The 24,550-nt window shown below is 51.1% G+C and overlaps 1 protein-coding gene across 1 annotated transcript; it reads right to left on the reverse strand.

Moving 5' to 3' along the window:
- Nucleotides 1-361: 361 nt before the first annotated feature.
- Nucleotides 362-15,652, reverse strand: LOC100342987 (beta-microseminoprotein). Its single transcript, XM_070058114.1, has 4 exons — nt 15,513-15,652; nt 11,519-11,624; nt 8,995-9,100; nt 362-577 (listed from the first exon to the last, which is right to left on the reverse strand). Exons 1-4 carry the CDS (start codon nt 15,513-15,515, stop codon nt 448-450), a joined length of 345 nt encoding a protein of 114 aa, XP_069914215.1. The 5' UTR covers nt 15,516-15,652; the 3' UTR covers nt 362-447.
- Between the last annotated feature and the right edge of the window lie 8,898 nt (nt 15,653-24,550).

Raw genomic sequence — 24,550 nt, forward strand, 5'->3', positions numbered from 1 at the left:
TCTTCCACTCTGTGCTGCACCAGGTCTTGGACACTTCTCCCGGCTGCCTTGCTCTGACCTGCTCTATCCTCAGGCAACCACAGCAGCCCGTAGGGAGCCACAGCAGAGAGAGAGGCCCCTCGCCCATGAAGGGGAAGGGAGGAAAAACACGAACACCCCCAAACAGGGAAAGGATCCATCTCATCGCAAAGACGCATAGACTGTGTTCATTGCCCAGCGGAGAGCAGGCCGCAGGCAGAAACTACAGGGGTGGCCCGGCGCTGGGACGGGGGATGCTGCGTGCGGGCATAACCTTTATTCCACTTTTCATCTCTTCAGTTTGCATGCTTTAAAATGCACAATCAATGCATACACAGACCAGTGATTGGTCCACACATGCTTTACTGATAAGCAGGGCTGTACATCGGGCTGTCCGGGCCCGCAGGAGGACCTGGGCCCGCTAGCTCTTCACAGGATCCACGAGCTGACTGGACATTCCTTGTCCGGGTTCTCCAGCTCCACCACAGAGTAGCTGCAAGTGTCCTTGTGGAAGATCTTCTTGCACTTTGTGGTATCAAAACCTCCAGGGATGGCAGCACTGTCATCGAGAAAAACCAAGCCCTGTTAGACAGGAAAAGACCCCCCCATGCCACCCCGACCCCAGCCCAGCCAGGGCCACACTGCAGTGGATCCTCTCCCCCCACTTTGCAACCGCCATCATCAATGGGAGGGCACCCTTTGCTGTCAGCCCCACAGCACGGCCCCCAGGCACCTGCACCTGCCCATTCTGCAGAGTCATACAAACCATCCCTGCCATCCATCGCACAGTCCGTCTGGCCTGCCCAGGATGGCCAGGAGTTCTGATAGCCCCAGAGGCAGGCCTGGGCTGCTCTGGGGCCAGGCAGGTGGCTCCAGCCTGGCTGTCCCTGGTGTCCCTGTTCAGGAAGTGGTCAGGTTGTCCCAAGCTTGGCAGGAAGGAAGTTAGAAGAGGAGCCATCTCAACCCACAGGAGCAAAGAGAGCCACTCCAGGCTGGGGTCATGGGGCCCAGGAAGCAGTTGAAGACTGGGGACCATCTCCCTCAGAATATTCACCCCCACATTCAGTGGGGCAAATAATTTGGGGGCCCATTGGTCCCTTGAAGCTCATGCGTAAACCCTAAGTTTAAACTGTCTCTGCCCAAAAGGTGCATACACACAGCCACTCCCCACCGCCCTCTGTGACAAAAGATGACCCTCACTTTCCTTTCAACTGGCCACCAACAAAGCCAGGGCCTTTCTTCTATCTCAACTGCCTGACTCCTCCAAAGACACCTGAGGATGGCGCTCCCCCTGGGCCAGTGGTGTCAGGGCACTCGCACACCAATCTCCTGCTGGCTTGTGCTGTATGCGAGTGGAAGCAAGCGCTGGAGACTTGACTTCAGTGCCGGGGTTCAGCACTGAATCTGTTTGAAGACTAAGGAATGACTAGCTTGAAGTATAGGAGAATGTTTGCAAGAGTTTCGATGAGGTGTGAGAGTGTTACTGCTAGACTATTGCGTGGAAAACCCAGACTGCACAATTGCAACCTAGAGTTTGGTATCTGTCATGTAAAAAAAAATGTGTAGAAAGGAGTTGGGGGGCTGGCGTTGTGGCATAGCAGGTAAAGCCACCGCCTGCAGCGCCAGCATCCCATATGGGTGCCAGTTGGAGACCCGGCTGCTCCTCTTCCAATCCAGCACTCTGCTATGGCCTAGGAAAGCAGTACAAGATGGCCCAAGTTCTTGGGCCCCTGCACCCATGTGGGAGATGCGGAAGGAGCTCCTGGCTTCGGATCCGTGCAGCTGTGGCCATTGTGGCCATGTGGTGAGTGAACCAGCGGATGGAAGACCTCTCTCCCTCTCTCTCTCTTCCCCCTCTCCTCCCACCTGCCTCTCTGTGACTCTGCCTTACAAATAAATAAATAAATCTTTAAAAACAAAAAAGGGAGTTGGAAGGAAATCAGGATAAAATATTAATCGTTATCACCTTCAAGCAGTGGGATTATAAATATATTTTATTCCTATACTTTCCAATAGTGCTGTAATTACTATGTTTTATACTGAAAACTTGGGAAATTATTACTGAAACTTTTAATGTTAAAAATGGTTGTTTGGGCACCAGTGTTGTGGTGTAGATGGTTAAGCCACTACCTGTGATGCCAGTATCCCATGTGGGCACCAGTTCAAAGTCCTGGCTGCTCCACTTCCAATCCAGCTTCCTTCTAATGCACTTGGGAAAGCAGTGGAAGATGGCCCGAGAGCTGAAAGAAGCTCCTGGCTCCTGGCTTTGGTCTGGCCCAGCGTGGCTGCTGTGGCCATTTGGGGAGTGAACCATTGGATGGAAGATCTCTCTTGCTCTCTCTCTCCCTTTCTCTCTGTAACTGCCTTTCAAATACATAAATAACTTTTTTAAAAGACTGCTTACTGATAAAATTGAATCCAACAATATTTTAAGTTAAAAAATATGGTTGCTTACAGGATGGAATGTGAATGTCGTGACTGCTGTGGAAAACAGATGGGCAGTTTCTCAAAGAGTTAAAAAGAAAATACACACTATGAGACCCAGCCACTCCACCCCAGGTACACGCTCCCAAAGAACTGACAGCAGGGACTCAACCATACTGTAGAACAGCACCCACTATAGCCAAGAGGTGCAGGCAACCCACAGGTCCGTCAGCACAGGAACGGAAGTAAGATAGGCTATTCCGATAACACAGAATATTTTTCAGGCTTCAAAAGGAAGGGGTTACTGAAAGAGGCTGCAACACGGATGAACCTTGCAAACATGCTGCTGAGCGAAATACACAGAGTGCACAAAGATAAACGTTGTGCAATTCCATTTCCAAGAAAGATCTACACTAGGCACATCCACAGAGACAGTAGATTAGTTGTTCTCAGGGACTGGGGGAGGAGGAGGGGGAGGTAGGGCTGCATGCATGGGGAGTTTCGGTTTGGAGTCCCTGGAAAGTTCTAGAAATGGTGGTGATGGGTGCCTCTGGCTGTGCATGAACTTCACGGCCCTGAATTGTACACTTTGAAGTGGTGAAACTGGCAAATGTTTGGTCATATAGATTTTACCACAATAAAAAACATTAAAAGGCAATGTGGTTGTTGATTAAGAGATTTTTTTTTTAAAGTCTGTTGGTTTTCATCTACTTGAAAGGCAGAGCAACAGAGAGAGAGAGAGGTTCCATCTGCTGATTCACTGCCCCAGATGCCCCCACAGCCAGATCTGGGCCAGGCCAAAGCCAGGGGCCTGGAACTCCATTTGGGTTTCTCACATGGGAGTCAGGACCCCAAGCACTTGCTCTGTTATCTGCTCTCTCCCAAGTGTACTGGAACTAGAGCAGCCAGGACTGGAAACAACACTCCAGTATGAAATGTGGGTGTCCCAAGTGGCAGTTTAACCTGCTGCATCTCAATGCTGGCCCCTAGGTGAGATTTTTTTTTTTACAAGTTTTTAGTAGGAAATGAAATTGTGTAATTCTGTTGTCTGCGTGCAGGTACAAGTTGCAGTGGCAAAGGGCATATTACTGGATGCATATTTTCATTTAAATCTGACCCAATTCTGTAGCTGAAACAGCTAAAGAGAGAATGAGAAGGGAAAACTGGAACATTAGGGGTGTCTCAGCACTGGGGGCTGGATGACCTTGGGCCTTTGCCTCCACAGCTCACTCCCTCGCTGCGGTCAGAGAGCAGGGGCTGGGAGGTGGGGAGGCCAGGAGATCTCCCACCCCTTGATGGGGGCAGCCTCTGCCTGGGCCTCCAGCCCCAGGCTCCACTGCTACTGCCACTTGGAAATCTACCTGTGTCTCTAGTAAGGTGCAAGGATCCAGGAAATTCTCCCAAAGAAAGTTTAATCAAAATCTGTATTTTGCTCTGGTCAGGAGAGGGAGAGAGAGGAGTTCATGAGAAAAACGAACTTGGTAAGCAATGGAGCAATTCCAGGGAAGGGGTTGATTCTGAGCAGTAGAGAGAAGTGAGCATACTTCCTGTGGACAGGCAACATAGCAGCAGAGAGGGAGAGGGCACCCTCACCCCAACCACGTGCTAGTTGCCATTCCAGGCTCAGGGTGCTCAGAACTGACACAGAGAAGGTCTGACGTGTTTGCTGAGGAAATGGATTTTTATCTTTTGAGAGGCAGAGATATGGGGGGAGGGAGAGATTCCACCTGCTGGTTCACTTCCCAAATGCATGCAACAAGCCAGAGCTGAGTAAGCCCAAAGCCTGAAGCCAGGCACTCAGTCCGGGTCTCCCACGTGGGCAGCAAGGACCCAAGCTCTGCCCTGCTGCTTCTCAGAACCCCTATTAGCAGGAAGCTGAAATCAGGAGTGCAGCCGGGATTTGAACCCAGGTACTCTACTGTGGGTTATGTGCATCCTAACCCGGGTCATCATGTTGCAGTTCTGGTGTCTGTGTTGCTAACGAGGTATTCCACGTGGACCAATCAGGGAACTGATATTGGAGCAGCCTGTTTTGCACTGAAATTCAGAGTGCTCGGTCAGGCCAGTTCAGCAGATGCATCAGCAGCTGACACCTGCATGGTGTCTGTTCCTCCCTTCTCCCCCTCCCTCAGGGCCCCTGGAGGGTTACATCATGTATGTTTCTTCCTTTCCTGCCAAAGCCAATGGCTAGCCCAGGTAAATGATGTATGTGCAGGATCTCATTAATTCTCACATCCACCTGTTTTACAGAGAGGCCTCTGAGACTCAGAGTCAACCTCACCTGGGGCCTCACAGCGAGCACACTAAGGACTGGAGACTTGGGCTCAGCTCACTGAGACGCCTGCATCGTGGCTCCTCTCACCTCACTGCCCGGGGCAGCCCTGCCTGCTTTCTACCCGGGGTCCATGGGAACCTTAGAAGAGGGTCACATCGATGGGACGTGATGCTACAGCGCTGATGGGATGGGGATGCCCTCGGTGGGAGTAAGGCACAGTTCACCAGCCCTTAACCTAGCCAGGCACACCAGGGTCCTGCTGACACTCGACACAAGGGCGAATTCAAGGTTCTGGGGCCACAACATCAAGATTCAACTGGAACACACATTGCCCCAGCCAGTGGATGCCTGGGAGCCTGCTCTGGGCGGGCAGCCAGCTGGAGGCCCCATTCCATATGCCTTTTGTTCCAGTACGTACTTAGCATTGGCACCTGCTTCACAATGTGAGTGGCACTTGCCAGCCTTGAGAACTTCATGAGATTCAAGTGTTCTGGTTTGGGTCAGAAGATCACTCCCCTACTCCCTGGAGTTGTCATCAGATTCTTGGAGGCCCTGGTTAAAATGCAGGTGCTTGGGCTGGCGCTGCGGCATAGTAGCCTAAACCTCTGCCTGTGGCGCCAGCATCCCATATGGGCGCCGGTTCAAGTCCCTGCTGCTCCACTTCTGATCCAGCTCCCTGCTAATATGCCTGGGAAAGCAAAAGAAGGTGGTCCAAATGCTTGGACTCCTGACCCATGTGGGAGACCTGGAAGAAGCTCCTGGCTCCTGGTTTCAGATCTGCCCAATCCTGGCCATTGCGGCCATCTGGGGAGTGAACCAGCAGATGGAAAACCTTTCTCTCTGTCTCTCCTTCTCTCTGTCTGTAACTCCACCTCTCAAATAAATAAAAATATTTTTTAAAAAATTCAGGTTCCGTGGTCTCTCCCCTATGGATTCTGATCAGAGGCTCTGGGGTAGGGCCCAGGAATCTGCATTTCACCTGGCCTCCCAGAGAACTCTGTGACCAGCAAGCGTGGGAAAGCTGCTTTACACACGTGCTCCCGTCAAGGCCACTCACGTGCTTGTGAAACACCACAGGCCAGAGTTGATGTGGATGACAGATGGACTAGGGCAGGGGGCTAGGAGTAGGGTGGCTGGTGTGGACAGACCTATGGGTATTTTGTGTTCTCTCCTCCCTAATACTAGACTTTGGTGTCCACAGCACCCCAGCAGAACACATTTGCATGACCTTTGAGCTGACGTGGGTAGAACTCCCAGCAGCACAACACAGGGTTGACAGCACAAGGTACACACGCTGCGCCCTCATTCCTTACACCTCACATCCAGCACCACCTGCTCCTCCTAGTGGCCAAGGCCAAGGCTGCACCGATGGCTGGGCCAGCTTCTCCAATAACATCGACCGCTGCATAGGCTTTCCTGTCTCCAGTGCTGTGCTGCAGCAGGGAAAAGTGACACCTGCGGCGCTGGCATCCCATATGGGCACCGGTTTAAGTCCCAGCTGCTCCTCTTCCCATCCAGCTCTCTGCTAATGGCCTAGAAAAGCAGCAGAAGATGACCTGAGTGCTTGGGAGACCCAGATGAAGTTCCAGGCACCTGGTTTTGGCCTGGCCCAGCCCTTGGTATTGTAATCATTTGGGGAGTGAACCAAGGGATGAAAGATTCTCTCTCTTCCCTGCCCTCTGTAACTCTGCCTCTCAAATAAATAAATTTTTAAAAAGTATTTATTAAAATACAAAATATAAATAATATTTTAAAATTTATTTATAAATTTAATTTATAAATTATAAATTTATTTATAAATTATATTTTATATTTTGTATTTCAATAAATACTTTTAAAAAATTTATTTATTTGGGCCGGCGCCGCGGCTCACTAGGCTAATCCTCCGCCTAGCGGCGCCGGCACACCGGGTTCTAGTCCCGGTCGGGGCGCCGGATTCTGTCCCGGTTGCCCCTCTTCCAGGCCAGCCCTCTGCTGTGGCCAGGGAGTGCAGTGGAGGATGGCCCAAGTGCTTGGGCCCTGCACCCCATGGGAGACCAGGATAAGTACCTGGCTCCTGGCTCCTGCCATCGGATCAGCGCGGTGCGCCGGCCGCAGCGCGCCGGTCGCGGCGGCCATTGGAGGGTGAACCAACGGCAAAAGGAAGACCTTTCTCTCTGTCTCTCTCTCTCACTGTCCACTCTGCCTGTCAAAAAAAAAAAAAAAATTTATTTATTTGAAAGGAAGAGTTACAGGGAGAGACAGAGAGATCTTCCATCCACTGGTTCACTCCCCAAATGCCTGCAATGGCTGGAGCGGGGCCAGTCCGAAGCCAGGAGCCAGAAGCTTCCTCCAGGTCTCTCATGTGGGTACAGGGGTCCAAGTACATGGGTCACCCTCCACTGCTTTCCCTGGCCATTAGCAGGGAGCTGGAACAGAAGTGCAATAGCTGGGACTTGAACTGGTGCCCACATGGAATGCCAGCAAGGCAGGTGGAGACTTAACCTACTCACCACAGCGTCAGCCCCAATAAATAAATCTTTTATACAAAGAATAAAGAAACTGGGGTGGGCATTTGAGGGCTTAGTGGCCGCATCGCACAATTGAGTAGTGGGTTGAAGCCCAGCTCTGCTCTCAATTCCAGCTTCCCGAGAATGCACACCCTGGGAGACAGCAGCGGTGGCTCAAGTGGCTGAGCCTTGCCACCAACATGGATTGGTTCCCACTCCCAGCATCTGTTGGCCTAATCCCAGACGTAGCAGACATCTGGGAAGTGAACCAGCAGGCGGCAGCTCGCTCTGCCTGTCTCTCAAATAAATAAAACAAATACTTTTTAAAGAGAAGGCACAGACCAAGTTCCAAAAGCAACATAAAGGAAATAAAACTGAAGCAGCCAAATGTACACCAGCAGACGAATGGCTAAGCAAAATGTGCAGAATGAAGTGTTAGTCCACCTTCAAATAGGAAGGAAATTCTGATACCGGCTACAACATGGGTGAATTCGGAGGACACCACACTCTGTGAAGAAGCCAGTCTCAAGAGGACAAACACGTGCATGATTCCACTTACATGTGGAGCCTGGAACAGTCAAATTCATAGAGACAGATGGTGTTTGCCAAGCCCCAAGGGCAGTGTTTTTTTTTTTTTTTTTGATTTATTTTATTTATTTGAAAGACAGAGTTACAGAGAGAGGTAGAGACAGAGAGAGAGGTCTTCCATCCACTGGTTCACTCCCCAGATGGCTGCAACGGCCGGAGCTGTGCCAATCTGAAGCCAGGAGCCAGGATCCTCCTCTGGGTCTCCCACATGGGTGCAGGACCCCAAGGACTCAGGCCATCTTCTACTGCTCTCCCAAGCCATAGCACAGAGCTGGATTGGAAGTGGAACAGCTGGGACTTGAACTGGTGACCATATGGGATGCCAGCGCTTCAGGCCAGGGTGTTAACCCGCTGCAGCACAGCACCAGCCCCTGCGAGGCCAGTGTTGACTGGGTGCAGAATCCCAGTTCTGCAGGATGAAGGGTGCTGTAGTGGGGGTGGTGGCAGCACAACACAGTGAATTTATTTGATGCCACTGAAGTGTATACTTACAAATGGCTGAAACGGTACGTTTAATGTGCTGTGTATTCCACCACAAGCCAAAGAAGGAAGAGAGGAGTGGGCATTCAGACTAGTGGTTGAGATACCCCCAGGACCACCTGCATTCCATGTGGAGTGCCTGGGTCGGGGTTCCAGTTCAAGATTCCAGCTTCTTGCCAATACACACCACGGGAAACAGCAAGTGAGAGCTCAAGTCCTTGGGTCCCTGCACCCACATGGGAGTCTGGCAGACCTGGATTCAATTCCTGGCTCCCTGACCCAGTCTTGGCAGGAAGGCATTTGGGGAGTGAACTGACACGCGGGAGATCTCTCTCCCTCTCTGTGTCTCAGTCTCTCTCTGTGTAATTAATTACATAAAGAATAAAAGAAATAGGACTGAAAATGACTTCCATCCCTCAACCCCCACCACCACATCAAGAGTGAATGTGAACTGTGGCCATTGGGTGACAAGGATGAGTCCGTGTGAGGTCGGTAACCAATGCACCGCTGGTGGAAGACACTGCTAATAGGGAGACAGTGCATGTATGGGGGCAGAGGTGTATGAGAAATCGCTCTAGCTCTGCTCAATTTTGCTGGGAATCTAAGAGGCTCTTAAAAAAAAAAAGCCTATTTAAAACAATCAAGGACCCCCCAAAATAACAGGGTTTTCAAAGAAGGAGCGGTGTTGTTCCTCTCTCCGCCACTACCCACGTGACTTACGTGTTGCAGCAATGAATCCCAGTCTCGTCACAACTACATCTGTAACAGTTCTCGGTCATCCACGGCACGTTCAGCTTGTGTGTGACTCCATCGAGGTCCCTGCATTCTAAGACAACACAAGCGACGTCATCGGGAGCATTGGCGGGAGCAGGGCACATGAGGACAGGAAGGCCAGCCCCCTGCCATGTGACCATGGTGTCCGGGAAAGGTGCTGCCGTGCAGAACCTGCCGTTGGTGACGTTTTGTCACAAAGCTTGAATCCCTGCAGGTTTTATTTCCGGACAGACATTTGGAGATATAAAGCCCTCCTCTTTAATCAGACAGCTAGGACAAGCATGGGGCTCTGTGGGACCAAGTTCTCTCCTGCTGGCTTCTCTCTGCAGAAATACCTCAGCACAGCACCTCCCTATGTTTTGCATCGGCGGTCCCTAACCCTGGGTGAACATGTGACACATACGGGGCACTTCAAAGCCACCTACAGGGACCTGTGAGAGGCCGGCATCCCACATGGGTGCCACTTTGAGTCCCAGCTGCTCTACTTCCTACCCAGCGCCCTCCTAATGTGCTTGGGGAAGCAGTGGAAGATGGCTCAGTTAGTTGGGCCCCTGGCACTCAACATGGGGAAACTCAGAGAAGTAAACCAATGGGTGGAATGTCTCTCTCTCCCCACTCTCACACTTTCTCTCTGTCCCTTCCTCTCTTTCTGTAACTCTACCTTTAAAATATATAAGATAAAAAAAAATTTTTTTTAATCAAACACTTGGAGGTGGGCATTTGGGCTCTCTCAGGAGTGGACCAGTCAGGGTTTGGAAGCTCACTTCCTCCGTCTCTTTCTCTCCCTGTTCCACTGCCTATCAAATAAATAAAATAGATAATGGAAAATCTGAAATTAAAAAAAAAGCATTTACATCTGGGAGGGACCCACCCCAGAACAAGGAAATCAGAGTCTCTGGGTGTGAAGCTCAGGCCACCACCACATGTTTAAGAAACTCCCCAGGGCTGGTGCTGTGGTGCCGTTAATGCCCTGGCCTGTGGTGGGTTAATGCCCTGGCCTGCAGTGCCGGCATCCCATATGGGCACCAGTTCAAGACCCAGCTGCTGCACTTTTGATCCAGCTCTCTGCTATGGCCTGGGAAAGCAGTAGAAGATGACCCAAGTCCTTGGGCCCCTGTACCCACATGGGAGACCTGGAAGAAGCTCCTGGCTCCTGACTTCAGTTCTGTACAGCTCTGGCCGTTGCGGCCACCTGGGGAGTGAACCAACAAATGGAAGACTCACTCTCTCTCTCTCTCTCTCTCTACCTCTACCTCTCCTCTCTCTGTGTAACTCTGACTTTCAAATAAAATAAATAAATCTTTAAAAAAAAGAAAGAAACTCCCCAAGAATTCAAATGTTTAACCAAGGGTACAATCCTCTGCTTTGTGTCCATGTGGTCCCAGTGTCCCGGAAGGACCAGTTGCCAACATCACCTGGGGTGGCATGAGAAGTGCAGACTCCCACATCTGCCTGCAGAGCCACTGACCCAGGGCTGTGCCCCACTTTACAGTCAAACAAGGAGATTTTATTCTATTTTATTTTTGAGTGACATACGGTGCTCCCATCTGCTGATTCACTCCCTAAAGGCCCACAGCAACCTTGGTGTGGCCCAGGGCCAAAGCTGGGAGCCCAGAACTCCATCCAGGTCTCCCACGTGAGCTTCAAGGACCCAGTGAATTGAGCCATCATGTGCTGCCTTCCCAGGACGCACAACAGCAGGAAGCTAGAATTGGGAGCAGAGCTGGGACTTGAACCCAGGCACTTTAGTATGGGATACAGGGTCCCAAGCCACAGTGTAACTATTAAGCCAAATGCTCACCCCATCAAGGAGCTTTTTTTCTTTCTTTCTTTCTTTCTTTCTTTCTTTCTTTTTTTTTTTTTTTTTTGACAGGCAGAGTGAACAGTGAGAGAGAGAGACAGAGAGAAAGGTCTTCCTTTGCTGTTGGTTCACCCTCCAATGGCCGGCGCGGCCGGCGCACTGCGGCTGGCGCACCGTGCTGATCCGAAGCCAGGAGCCAGGTACTTCCTCCTGGTCTCCCATGTGGGTCCAGGGCCCAAGGACTTGAGCCATCCTCCACTGCACTCCTGGGCCACAGCAGAGAGCTGGCCTGCAAGAGGGGCAACTGGGACAGAATCCGGCGCCCCGACTGGGACTAGAACCCGGTGTGCTGGTGCCACAGGAGGAGGATTAGCCTACTGAGCCGCGGCGCTGGCCCCATCAAGGAGCTTTTAATGTGTAGCTCAGAGCCCAGCGATTCTCATTTACCTACCTGGTCATATATTGGAAGGGACTTGAGCGCTCGTAAGTTTCCAAAGAAGAAAAAAGTCAACTCTCACCCAGCTAGGGTTAAGTTGGAATCCTTTTGACACCATCTATATTTGCCCTGACCCTCTTTCTTATGCAGACTCAAAGGTGTTCAGCACCAGTGCACAGGTCACATCTCCCAGGCTGCAGTGACATAATCAACACTGGAGAATGGGGACTCACCATCAGGGGGATCCTCCGGGTTCTTGTCGTAGAGTTCGACATAGCACTGCGTGTTGCACAACACCAAGAGGTTGGCGAAGACCACAAGGCTGCCCAGCAGAGTGTTCTGTAACATGAAGAGGAGCGAGGAAGGAGCATGAATGAACCCAGAGGGTTGGGTCCTGGCGGGTGTGCGAAGATGGAGCTGCCACCCTCATGGAGCAAGACCTGTGCAAGTCCAGAGCATGAGCCAAAGAAAGACTGAGTTGTGAGTTCAAGGTCCTGGAGCTATGATGCCCATGTGCTACTTATCACAGAGCAGTCAGGGAAGCCTTTCTGGGTAGGGTCGTTTTTAGCAAGAATCTGCAAGAGAGAAGGGGTGGAAGAGTTTCAGGAAGAGATAAAGGGGAAGAAACTCTGGCTGGGGCTTTCTGGGGCCAGCTGGGTCAGCTGGGGGTCCCAGAGGAAAGACAGGTGCAAGCAAAGCTGTGAGCATGAGGATCAGATGATTTTTTTCATTTTCTAGATGACAAAGGTATCGCTGGCAACTGTATGAACAGACCAACTGATCTAGGCTGAAATCAAGGACAAGGAGAAGGATCAGGTTATGCTTGTCATCTTTCCTAGATAAACTACACAAACTAACTTTAAAACGATAATTCCCAGGAATCTTCTAAAACAAAGATGGGGTGAGAGTACTTAAGAATATTTATTTGAAAGGCAGAGTGACAGAGAGAGAGACAGAGAGAGAGAGAGAGAGAGAGAGAAAGATAGGGAGAGACCTTCCATCTGCTGGTTCACTCCTCACACGGCCCCAACAGCAGGGGCTGGGCCAGGCTGAAGCCAGGAGCCAGGAACTCCACCTGGGTCTCCCATATAGGTGGCAGGAGCCCAAGTACCTGAGCCACCTTCCACTGCCTTCCCAGGAGCGTTAGCAGGAAGCTGGGTCAGAAGCAGAGCAGCCTGGACCCGAGCCAGCACTGGACATGGGACACTGGCCTGGTAATCCACAGTTGAATCCTCTGTGCCACAACTCCCACCTCGTACTTTCTGTTTTTGCACTAAAGTTATGTGTTTTAAAGGCTTTATATGTAATGTTCACACATAAAAAAACTCGAAGTGCTTTTCTGTAATTGAAAAATGCAAAGAATTAAAAAATAAGGCTTTCAACATTTGAAAAAAGTACAGATTGACAAAAACGTGTGTAGTCTGTCATGAGAACTACACCAACAAATACAAACAGGATACATGACAGAATTATCCTGCAATAACTTAGGTTACAAAGTACATTAACTAAAATGCACAAACTTTTGTGCGTTCTAAACTACAGGATTTTTCTTCTTCTTTTGTTGTTTCTGCAGAATCCTTAAAACTTGTGACACTTAAAAGTTGTTAGCCTGTGGCTGGCTCTGTGGCATAGCAGGTAAAGCCACTGCCTGCAGTGCTGGCATCCCATATGGGGGCCGATTTGAGTGCCAGCGGCTCCACTTCTGATCCAGCTCTCTGCTGTGGCCTGGGAAAGCAGTACAAAATGGCCCATGTCCTTGGGTCCCTGCACCCATGTGAGAGACCTGGAAGAAGCTCCTGGTTCCCAGCTTCATATCTATCCAGTTCCAGCCGATGCAGCCTTTCGGGGGATGTACCAGTGGATAGAAGACCTCTCTCTCTCCCTCTCACTGTCTGTAACTTCCACCTCTCAAATAAATAAGTACATCTTTAAAAAATAAGGCATTTCACACCCATGCGTAGACACAAAGAAACATGATGAGCAAGCACGAGAAAAAGTTCAACTTACTGAAAACAAAACAAAAAAAAATGTAAAATGCGTATAAAATAGAACCATAATGGTATGGCGAGAATAACCATTTAATTTATAACACCCGGAGGGAAACAGACGCATGGGTGAGATGTGAGAGGCACAAGGGCCAGTCGGCTGGAACAGTGGTTAGGGCACGCAATTTGAGAGCGTGCATCAATCTCCTTAACACCGTTTACAATGCCACTCTTCACTTCTTCACTTCCCAGACTTGATCTTCAGAAAAGACTCCTCCCCATAGCAGTGGGAAATGGAAAAACACCACTCGCCCAAGAACAGAGCTGGTTCAGAACCAGGGATGATTCAGAAAAGCACCTGGCAAGTGGGCGGGGCTGGTGGTGGCAGGACCTGGGGCACTCAGGGAGATGAAGACTTTGCAGGATGTGACTCCTGGGGGTGCTGGAGATGCACGAGACTGAATGACAGTGACCCACGCGAGATCACCTTACTAAGAGGGTGCATTACCCAGGTGACAGTGTCTCAGAAACAGCCCGCTCCCCGGCCCGACCCAAAAGTTAGTTTGTCTTGCGTGCATGCTATGCTTTGAATGCCGTCACCCAAACTCCTGTAACAATTCAACCCAGATGGGAAGGCACTAACAGGTGGGAACCCACCCGAAGGTGATTAGGTCATGTGGGTGGAGCATTCATGAGTTCACGGACTAAGGGATCTGGGGGCTGGCACTGTGGTGCAGTAAGTTAAGGTGTTATTTGGGACATCCTCTATCAGAGTGCTGGTTCGAATCCCAGCTGCTCCACTTTTGATCCACCTCCCTGCTAATGTGCCTGGGTTCCTGCCACCCACATAGGTAGACCTAGATGAAGCTCCAGGCTCCTGGCTTTGCCTGGCCCAGCCTTGCCTGCTGCAGATATTTGGAGAGTGAGCCAATGGATGGAAGAGCTCTTTCTGTCTCTCCACTTCTCTCTGTCACTCTGCCTTTCAAATTAATAAGATAGGAGCTGGTGTTGTGGGGCAGGGGGTTAAGCCTCCATCTGCAATACTGGCATCACACAGGGGCATGGTTTGAGTCCTGGCTGCTCCACTTCCAATCCATCTCCCTGCTAATGTGCTTGGGAAACCAGCAGAGGGTGGCCTTTCAAGTAGTTGGGCACCTGCCACTCAATGGGAGAGCCGGATGGAGTTCCAGGCTTCTGGCTTCAGTCTAGCCCAGTCCCTTTGGGGAGTAAAACAGCAGATGAAAGATTCTCTCTCTCTCTCTCTCTCTCTCTCTCTGTAGACCTTGACCTTTAAAATAAGTAAATAAATGTTAAAAAACAAAAACCCTGTTTTCACTGCAGACCAATTACATCCGAGTGTCTGGGAGCTCCTGTCAGTATTTTTTTTTTTAGGGCCTGTGTTGGAGTCACTCACGTGGAGCATAGACCTCTTTAATCTGGCAAGGAATGACTTTTTTTTTTTTTTTTTGACAGGCAGAGTGGACAGTGAGAGAGAGAGAGACAGAGAGAAAGGTCTTCCTTTTGCCGTTGGTTCACCCTCCAATGGCCGCCACGGCTGGCACACTGTGGCCAGTGCACCGCGCTGATCCGAAGGCAGGAGCCAGGTGCTTCTCCTGGTCTCCCATGGGGTGCAGGGCGCAAGCACTTGGGCCATCCTCCACTGCACTCCCGGGCCACAGCAGAGGGCTGGCCTGGAAGAGGGGCAACTGGGACAGAATCCAGCACCCCGACCGGGACTAGAACCCGGTGTGCTGGCGCCGCTAGGTGGAGGATTAGCCTACTGAGCCGCGGCGCCAGCCCTGTCAGTATTTTTTGAGGTTTCCCAGGCGATCCTGCTGCAGAGAGCAACCCCTGGCTTTGCACTCAGCTCCCCTATAGGCTTGTAGTCTCTTCCAGTCCCCAGGCTCAGTTTATCTATAAAATGGTGCAATGATTGGTCCGGCATTGCATTCCATCTCACCAGCCACTCAAATAGGCCCCAAGAATCAGAGACACCAGAGACCTCACTGAACCCCAGAGTTTCTAAAGCAACTCAGATCTTAGGGAACTCGTTAGGATTTCCCAGAGTCCCCAGACCCTTTTTCTACTCTACACGTTGAACTGCAAGTCACATGCGGAAGATTCCTAACTAGGTCCACTCACCATTAAATGCACCCTGTGCGCTCCAGTACAAGTAGAAGTGAAGTAAGGAAGACACTTCCCCCCTCCTTTCTGGTCTCTATGTACCCACTCAGTTACCTACCATTGTGGTGAGCAGGGTTCCTTACAGACAGGTGCATCCAGGACAAGTCAGGCCACACTTTTATACAGGAAGGGACAATTACACACACACACACACACACACCCACACACACACCCGCCGCCCCGCCACCAGCACCATGCAACATCATTCAAGAAAGTAACACGCCAAGAACACCTCAAGTGTTTGCAGAGGGCTGCGTTCAGCTGAGTTACGATGATTCATAAAGCAAGCCTCCACCCCAAATAAGTGTTTACCTTTGTCCCCACCCCAACTGCATTTCCCCTTGACCTGAAAGGGTGGGGGAGGAGAGCACTGCCCTTCACAGAGCCGCCACTCTGTGCTGGACATGTGACACCTTCTTACTTGATTTTCTTATTTGATTTTTTTTTTTTTTTTGGACAGGCAGAGTTAGACAGTGAGAGAGAGAGAGAGAGACAGAGAGAAAGGTCTTCCTTTCTCCGTTGGTTCACCCCCCAAATGGCTGCTAATGCTGGTGCGCTGTGCTGATCCGAAGCCAGGAGCTTCTTCCTGGTCTCCCATGCAGGTGCAGGGCCCAAGCACTGGGGCATCCTCCACTGCACTCCCGGGCCACAGCATAGAGCTGGACTGGAAGAGGAGCAACAGGGACAGAATCCGGCACCCTGACTGGGACTAGAACCCAGGGTTCGGGTGCCACAGGTGGGGGATTAGCCAAGTGAGCCGCGGCGCCGGCCCTCACTTCATTTTATGCACAAAGAAATGGAAGTCCAGAAATGCCAGCCCCAACAGCCAAGTCATGAAGCCGGGTTTTGTGAAGGAGTAAGAACAGCCCAAGGGATCAGCCCCGCCCCCCACCCCGGCCCACCAGGCCTGGAGCTGTGGCCCAGCTGGCACCACCTTTAGAGTGTGGCAGGAGAGAGCAGCAGTGTTCCAATCCATCACCCTTGGCCTGGGAGCACAGCTTCCCCTTGACAAGCCATGTGGCTCTGTCCACTTGACTTTGACTTTTCTAAAGTTCAGGTTCCTAAAGTCCACTTGAACTTTCTAAAGCTCTTGTTGAGTCTTCTTTTTTTTTTTAATTATTATTTTTAATTTACTTGATAAGCAGAGTTACAGAGAGGAGAAAGAGATTTTCAATGTGCTGGTTCACTCCCCCAAATGATCACACAATTGGGACTGCGCCAGGTCAAAGCCAGGAGCCTAGAACTCCACCTGGGCCTCCCACATGGGTGGCAGGGGCCCAGCCCTTTCCAGGTGCATCAGCAGGGAGGTGGACCAGAAGTGGAGAAGCTGGGATTTGAACCAGTACCCCTATGTGATGCTGTGCCACGATGCTGGCCCAGAGTCTTCAGTCTTGGCTCCCTGCTGTGTCATCCCAGCCTTCTTTCACGCTGCTCAAGAATGATCTCCTTTGAAGAATCCCTGCTCACCCTCAGGATGGCCTTTCAGGAGTGGCGACGGGCAGAACCACCTCGTGTATTAGCTATGCATTGCTCAGGCTGCTGGGACAGAATAGAACGGACTAGGTGGCTTGCACCACAGTCATTTATTTGCTCATGGTTTTGGGGACTGGAAATCAATCCAGAGTCAGGCAGTGAGGCAGATGCGGGTCCTTCAGGGGCTCTGTTCTTGTTTTTTTAATAAAATTCCAGCAGGTTCTGTTGTGTGCAACCCTGTGACCATCAAGTTCTCCCTGCTGGTGTCCCTCCGGTAATTGGCACCTTGCCCAGTGAAGCACAGCTGTGTGGGATAGGCCACCTTCTGGGTTAGTGCAGAGGTTCTCAAGCAGGAGAGAGGTCTCCAAGGTATCAGCCCCATAGCCTTGCTACAAGGAGCCCATCTGCCTCTCAGCAGGCACTAGCAGGAAGGCAGTGGCCAGCTGCCCCAGAGCAGCCCAGGCAGGCACTTGTGAGGGGAGACGGATGTTGGAGCAGGGGTGTGCAGGTGCCCATGCAGGCTGGGGGGCAGGAAGATGGAATGAGGGCCACCGCCCAGTGTATGGCGGCCAGCTCTGCCTGACTGATGTGCAGCTTTTATCCCATCTCCACTGTCATCTTTACAAATAGACCAGGCCTTATTTTTTCCCATGAGTATATTCATGTATCATACATGTTTGCATGTATTGGCTGATGTTTAAGAAACTTAGCACCCACCCCAACCAATCCACCTTCATTGTAGAAAAAAAAGGAACATGCAAAGAGGCAAAGAAAAAAATACCATGGTCGGACTGTTCCAAGAGAGCTACTGTTAGCATTGTGGAGAATTTCCCTCGAGAGTGTTCTGGGTGTGTTTGCATTCAGGAGAAGTGGAAGTCGAGAGCTGTCTCTCCAAACGCGGGGTCTCACATGCACTGTTGTACAGTCTGCTCTTCCCATTCAGAAAAGCTCCTGGGGGTGGGCGTTTGGCTTCATAGTTAAGATGCAGGTTAGGAAGCCCACATCCCACGTTGGAGTGCCTGGGTCCGATTCCCAGCTCCAGTTCCTGATTCCAGCCTCCTGCCAGCAGCGACCTGGGAGGCAGCAGGGATGGCTCAAGTCACTGGGTTCCTGCCACCTATGGGGGAGATCTGGATTGAGTTCCTGGCTCCTGACTTCTGTCCTCGACCAGCCCATCACCTGTCATTCTGATAGGTGGACACTATTTTGTTCTAGTAACTTTTCTTTGGTGGTTGGCAAGGTTCAGACAGTTTTGAGCACTTATTAACCAACTTTCGCAAGTTGCCTGTTTGTTGGTATTCATTACCCATTCTTCTGTTAGCAGGAAGCTGGAGTCAGGAGTTGGAGTGGCCGGATACTCAAATGGTCCTGCTCTTCCACCAGATCCTGGATGTACCCTCTTTTACATGCCTGTGCTCTTTGCAAGACAGCCCCAGCACGATGCCCACGGTTCTGCACTTGCTCTCTCCACTGTGCTCCATCCTAGCTGCTCTAGGCCATTTTGCTGTCCCCAGAGAGCCGAGTTGCCCCGGAGTCATTTCCTCTGTGTGAACAGACCTTTCCCCAAGCCTCGGCCGGCATCACTCCCATGCTCCCCCAAGCTGCTACTGCAATGCCATCTTCTCAATACATCCTGCCTTGAACGACCTGAACAACCTCTCACCGTGCACCTGCTCTCACAGTCCTTGCTTCCTGTCCTCTTTGCTTTTTTTTTTTTCTTTCTCTCTCAAGACATTAACCCTGGACTCACTGGAGGCACAGCTCCCCGTTCATTGTCTGCCTTCCCTTGACTACAATATCAGCTCTTTTAGGACAGGGACCTGTCTGTTTTCTTCTGGACTTTATTCCAGAAAGTGCTGGACCCATGGAGGAGTCGCGACATATACAGTTACCACAATGTCCCAGGCAGCGATGGACCACACAAAGACAGCAGTCCCACAAGGCTATAATGGAGCTGAGCTATTCCTATCCCCTAGTGTCATGGTAGCTGTTGCAACAGCACAGCACAACACACTTTACACATGTGTGTGGCAATGCTGGTATAAGCCAAGCCTCCGCCTGCATTTCAGGCATCCCGTATGGGTGCTGGTTCAAGTCCCAGCTGCTCGTCTTCCAATCTGGCTCTCCACTGTGGCCTGGGAAAGCAGTGGAAGATGGCCCAAGTGGTTGGGCCCTTGCACCCACGTGGGAGACCTGGAGGAGGCTCCTGGCTTCGGATTGGCCCAACTCCAGCCACTGCAGCCATTTAGGGAGTGACCCAGCGGATGGAAGAGTCTAACTCTGCCTCTCAAGTGAATAAATAAAATCTTAAAAAAAAAAAAAACAAAACACTACCCTGCATACAATTATGCACAGCACATAATACTTGATAATAAAATCAACACCTATGTTCCTGGTTTAGTGTTTACCATACTGACACGTCAGCCTTCTTTTACAGTGTACTCCTTCTCCTTATGTAAAAGTTCACCATAAACCAGCATTCTGTGTGTAACGCTGGCAGCAAACCTCATCCATCCAGTGTCTGCTGCGTCTCCTGGTCCCCTCAAAGGATCACATCAGTGACTGAGCCACACCATCCCGGTTCATGGAAGTGCACAGCATCACGTTCACACACGGACGAAACCGACCAACGGACCAACGATGTGTCCTCATGATGGTCCTTGTTGAAGCAATGAAAGAGGCAGTTCCTGACACCCAACACGGGATCCATGGGTGGGAGCAGCGGTTCTGCTGCTGTTTAAGAAGAGAACAATAGGGGCAGGGCTGTGGCTGCCACCTGCAGTTGTTTCATTGTTATCAAGCGCTATTAACCAGGTTAAATGGCAACTGGGGAGCAAGCATTAGGTGCAGCTTGGGACACCTGTACCTGAATCAGAGTGCCTGGGTTGGAATCCCAGCTCCTATCTGATCTGGATTCCAGCTTCCTGCTGATGCACAACCCTGGGAGGCAGCAGGTGATGGCTCAAGTGCTTGGGTTCCTGCCACCCAGATACAGGACCTGGGTGGAGTTCTGGGCTCCTTGCATTGAATCCAGCTGCCTGCTGGGGTCTGCATTAGCAGGAAGCTGGCATCAGAAGCCAGAGCACAGCACGGAGCCCAGGCACTCTGATGTGAGATGCTAGACCAAACACCTACCCCTGATTTTTAATCTCTTGGGATAAGCCATGCCAGAAACAGGGAAATTCTGTGTTTCCAGCAAAACTTGACTTTGCTGACTCATCAGGCAGCTGTGGAGGTGAATATGCCATCCTCCGTCACAGTCATCAGAGGACAAAATAAGGGGCAGGTGCTGTGGTGCAGGGGGTTAAATTGTTACTTTCAATGCCTGTATCCCATATCGGAGTGCTGGTTCAAGTCCTGAATTCTCCACTTCTGATCCAGTTCCTTGATAATGCACCTGGGAAGCAGCTGATGATAACCAAGTTGCTGGGCCCCCTGCCATCCATGTGCGAGACCCAGATGGAGTTCCTGGCCCCTGGCTTTGGCCTGGCCCAGCCCCAGCCATTGAGGCCATTTGGAGAGTGAACCAGCAGGTGGAAGTTCTCTCTCTGTGTCTCCTCGCTCTATCACTATCTTTCAAATAAGTAAATATCTTTAAAAAAGGAAACTGAGTTCAAATGAGAAAACACAAAAGGCAGAGTTAAGTGTAGTGGTGAACTGGTTTCTGGATGCAGGGGCTCCGACTGTGCCAGGCAGAAACCAGAAAGCCAGGGGCTGTCCCTGCTTGATTTGCAGATCTGTTTAGGCGTCCTTCAGAGACCCGGATGTTATAGGCTTGGTCCCCAGGGTGCTCTTGGGAGGTGGTAGAACCTCTAAGAGTTGGGCCCCAGTGGGAGGGTCTTAGGTCTGGCCCAGAAAGGAGGTTCTCATGTGACCTCTGGAGCCCTCGAAAGCAGGTTGTCATAAAAGCCCGAGTTTGGGCCCAGCTACTCTCTCTGCTTCCTGGCTCACCACATGATCCTCCTGCACACATGTTCCACTGGCCTCACCAGCTGCCGTGGGACTTTGGGGAGGTGACCAGATTGCTCTGGGACATTAGTGTGGAGCCCCCATGATTGTAAATCCAGATTGCTTTGCAAGAGAGACCACGTGGCCACGGACACATGCTCCGTGTCCCTTGCTCTGTGATACTCTGTGCTGCCTCGGGACTTTTTCAGCAGGAAGGCCAGGTGCCGAGCCAACGGGCTCACCCAGCCTTGAACTATGAACCCCCCAGAACCATAAGCCCAACCAAATCTCTCTCCTTTCTCCAGCCGGTTGTTATAGGACTGAAAAGCTGTCTGCTACAGCCGCTGTCCTCGTATTCATTTCTGCACAACTATTCCCATTTCCTTATAATGTGCCAAAGACACAGCAGAGGTCCTTTATGCAGCAAGAGGCAGGCAGCCGGAGGAGATCCAGCACTTCCAGGAAGCGACAGTACACAGCATGGACCGTGTGGGTGTGGGTTCCTGGTCTCCCCAGGGAAACTGTGCACAGCTGAGCCACGTCTGCTGTGGGCAAGGTGCCTGAAGATAGGTGATGGACCGGGTGCCAGGAAGAGTGCGGGTATAACCTCGCTTCTTTTCTGTAAGGCAACTGGAAGGCTTCTTCAGAAGAGCAGGTAAACAACACTAAAACTGCAACCAAGAGCGAGAGCTAAGCAAGCACAGCCGACACAGCGACGTGAAACACAAAGAAACCGGAGAAACCAAGCCAGCCTTTGTCCCTGGGGAAAGGAAGAGCCAGGCATTCCCCTGGAGGCCCAGGTGTTTTATCAAGTAGATTAAAGACTATTTGTTCAAGGGTGGTGTGCTCACAGCTTAGGGCAGCTGTACAAAGAGCCAAACAGCTGCTCCCTAGCTTTGGTGGGAGTTGCCCTAGCATTCACCCTCTTAAAATATTTATTTATTTGAAAGGCAGAGCAAATGAGAGAGGGAGAGACATGAGAGAGACAGAGAGAGAGAGAGAGAGAGAGACAGAGAGAATCTCCCATCCTCTGGTTCACTCCTCCAAATGATTGCAACAGCCATGGCTGGTCCAGGTGGAAACCAGGAGCCAGGAACTCAATCCAGGTGTCCCGGGTGGGTGGCAGAGGCCCAAGTACTCACTGCCTTTGCAGGAACATTAGCAGGAAGTTGGACTGGGAGCGGAGCAGGTGGGACTGATCTGGGATGCTGGTGGCACCAGCGGCAGCTGAACCCACTGCACCACAATGGCAACCCCAGAATTCACCATTTGTGGAACTGATGCCTGCAGTGTTTCTGATATAAAGCCACGGCAATAAGGTTTTGGTGACAGGTGGTTTATTTCTTATTTCTGGAGTGCTATCCAAAATGTTTAAGCACCTTGGTTGAATACTGGCCCATCTGCAGTTGTCCATAGTACAGCGTGGGGGCCGTTGCTGTGCCAGGCACTGTCACTTCTGCTTTTGGACCCGGGCAAGGTCTGGAGGGACCAGGAGACCCAGCACGGTGAGTGAGGGCTGATACACAGCGACCTCACCAGCCCTGGAGCAGCACAAAGTAAACGTGGCCGCCCAAACCCGAGGGAAGAACACCAGGTAGTGACTTTCCCAGGCTCATGAAGGGCAGTGCCTCCCGGAACCACCTTAAGGACGAGGGCGGAGGCGAAGAGGTAGGAGTGGAACGGGAGCCCTCAATCAGGCCTCTCCTCACTGCTTGCCTGTATTACTACCTCCCCAGCCTACCCTGAGTGCTGGGAGACCCTGGGGGGCTGCCACAGCCAATGCGCTTCAGCTCTGGGCTGTGGGGGTTTTCATGCAGTGTTTCCTGGACCACATCTGCAAGGGAGATGCAGAAGATCTGGCCAACTCCCCCAGAGAGTTCCCTAGGGGAAGCAGATGTCACTCTCGGTCATCCAAGCATCCCACTGAGCCTTTCTGACAGCTAACAGGGCATTCCCATGAAATCTGTGTTGATCCAGAGCAAGAGAGAGAGAGAGAAGGGGGGTGGATTTACACAAGCCTGGCAATGAAGAGGTGAAGAGTCTGCCTCCTTGGATCCCCCAGAGAGAGTCCAGTGTCCCAGGAAGCCAGCAGAGAGCGGCCTGGCCCTCGTGCTGAATGTCAAGGTGACCCAGCTCAGCGCAGTGCAATTCTCATTTCAGGTCCAAGTAAAAACAGTAAGTCAGCTTAGCAAGGTTCAGGATACAAAACCAATAAATAAAAATCAATGAACAATCTGAACATATAATCAAGGAAACAATTCTATTCGCTTAGGGATGACTTTAGCAAAATAAGGGCAGGATTTTACTCTGAAAACTACAAAACTTTGCTGAAGGAGATTAAAGAAGACCTAAATCAGGACAGCAAACTATAGACCCTGGGATTAATCTGGCCCCCTGCATGCTTGGTAAATAAAGTTTTATTGGAACACAGCTATACTCACTTATTTGCATATTACTTACAATGGTAGACATGAATGGTTCAGGAAGCCAAAAATATTTATCCTCTGACCCTTTATAGAAACTTTGCCAACCCTTAATCTAAATATACCCACGTTCACTTTATAGTGCTAATATGACAGTTCTTCCCAAATTTAGCTACAAATCCAATGCCATTCCTAAAGAAAAGTCATTTGTAAAGAAAGAGTGCTAAACGGGACAAGGTGAACGAGGTTACACTAGCCAATTTCAAAAGTTAAATTCTGGGGCTGGCACTCTGGTTTAGCCGGTAAAGCTGCCGCCTGCAGTGCTGGTATCCCATATGGCCACCAGTTCAAGTCCCGGCTGCTCCACTTCCAATCCAGCTCTCTGCCATGGCCTGGGAAAGCAGTAGAAGATGGCCCAAGTCCTTGGGCCCCTGCATCCATGTGGGAGACCCAGAAGAAGCTCCTGGCTCCTGGCTTTGGATTGGCACAGCTCCAGCTGTTGCAGCCATTTGGGAAGTGAACCATCGGACGGAAGACCTCTCTCTCTCTCTCTGCCTCTCTTCTCTGTGTAACTCTGACTTTCAAATAAAAAAGAAATGTTTAAAAAAATTTTCAAAGACAGGTTGTATTCAGACTACCTGTGGCTGGAGAGGGACCCTGTGGTCTGAACTGGGCTCCACTCCACCAAAAGGCAGGAGACGTTTTAAACGCTGAGCCGTCCCACCCCCAAAATGGCTGCCACGGCTGGAGCCACACCGATCTGAAGCCAGCAGCCAGGCACCCCCTCCTGGTCTCCCACATGGGTGCAGGTGCCCAAGCACTTGGGCCATCCTCCACTGCCTTCCCGGGCCACAGCATAGAGCTGGACTGGAAGAGGAGCAACCAGGACTAGAACCCGGCACCCAAATGGGATTCCGGCGCCACAGGCAGAGGATTAACCAAGTGAGCCATGGTGCCGACCTGGATGATTGCTTTTAAAAGGGATGTATCCAGCTCTGTACTGGCACGGACACATTTCAGAGAGACAAAGAAAGGAGTCCCAAGGACGAGTTTTCTAAGAACCGAAGGGAGGTCCTGGGCCCGTGCTCCATGGCATTGAGCTCTCGTGGGCAGGGCCTTTACGGGGCTGAGGTCAGCATACAGCTCATCATCCTGAGTTCACGGCCACGAGCTGTGAGAAGCTAGGCTAGTGTTTGTTGAAGCCTCTTTGTGTTTGTATGTGTGTGTGTGTGTGTGTGTGTGTGTGTAGGGG

The sequence above is a fragment of the Oryctolagus cuniculus genome, chromosome 15 (assembly GCF_964237555.1).
Source record: "Oryctolagus cuniculus chromosome 15, mOryCun1.1, whole genome shotgun sequence".
Taxonomy (NCBI): Eukaryota; Metazoa; Chordata; class Mammalia; order Lagomorpha; family Leporidae; genus Oryctolagus; species Oryctolagus cuniculus.

Excerpts from the sequence above, each read along its gene's own strand:
- LOC100342987 (XM_070058114.1), bottom strand. Across the intron at positions 9,101-11,518 it reads CCCGGAGGATCCCCCTGATG|AATGCAGGGACCTCGATGGA; the intron begins GTGAGTCCCCAT and ends GTGTTGTCTTAG. Across the intron at positions 578-8,994 it reads GGGATTCATTGCTGCAACAC|TGCTGCCATCCCTGGAGGTT; the intron begins GTAAGTCACGTG and ends TCTCGATGACAG.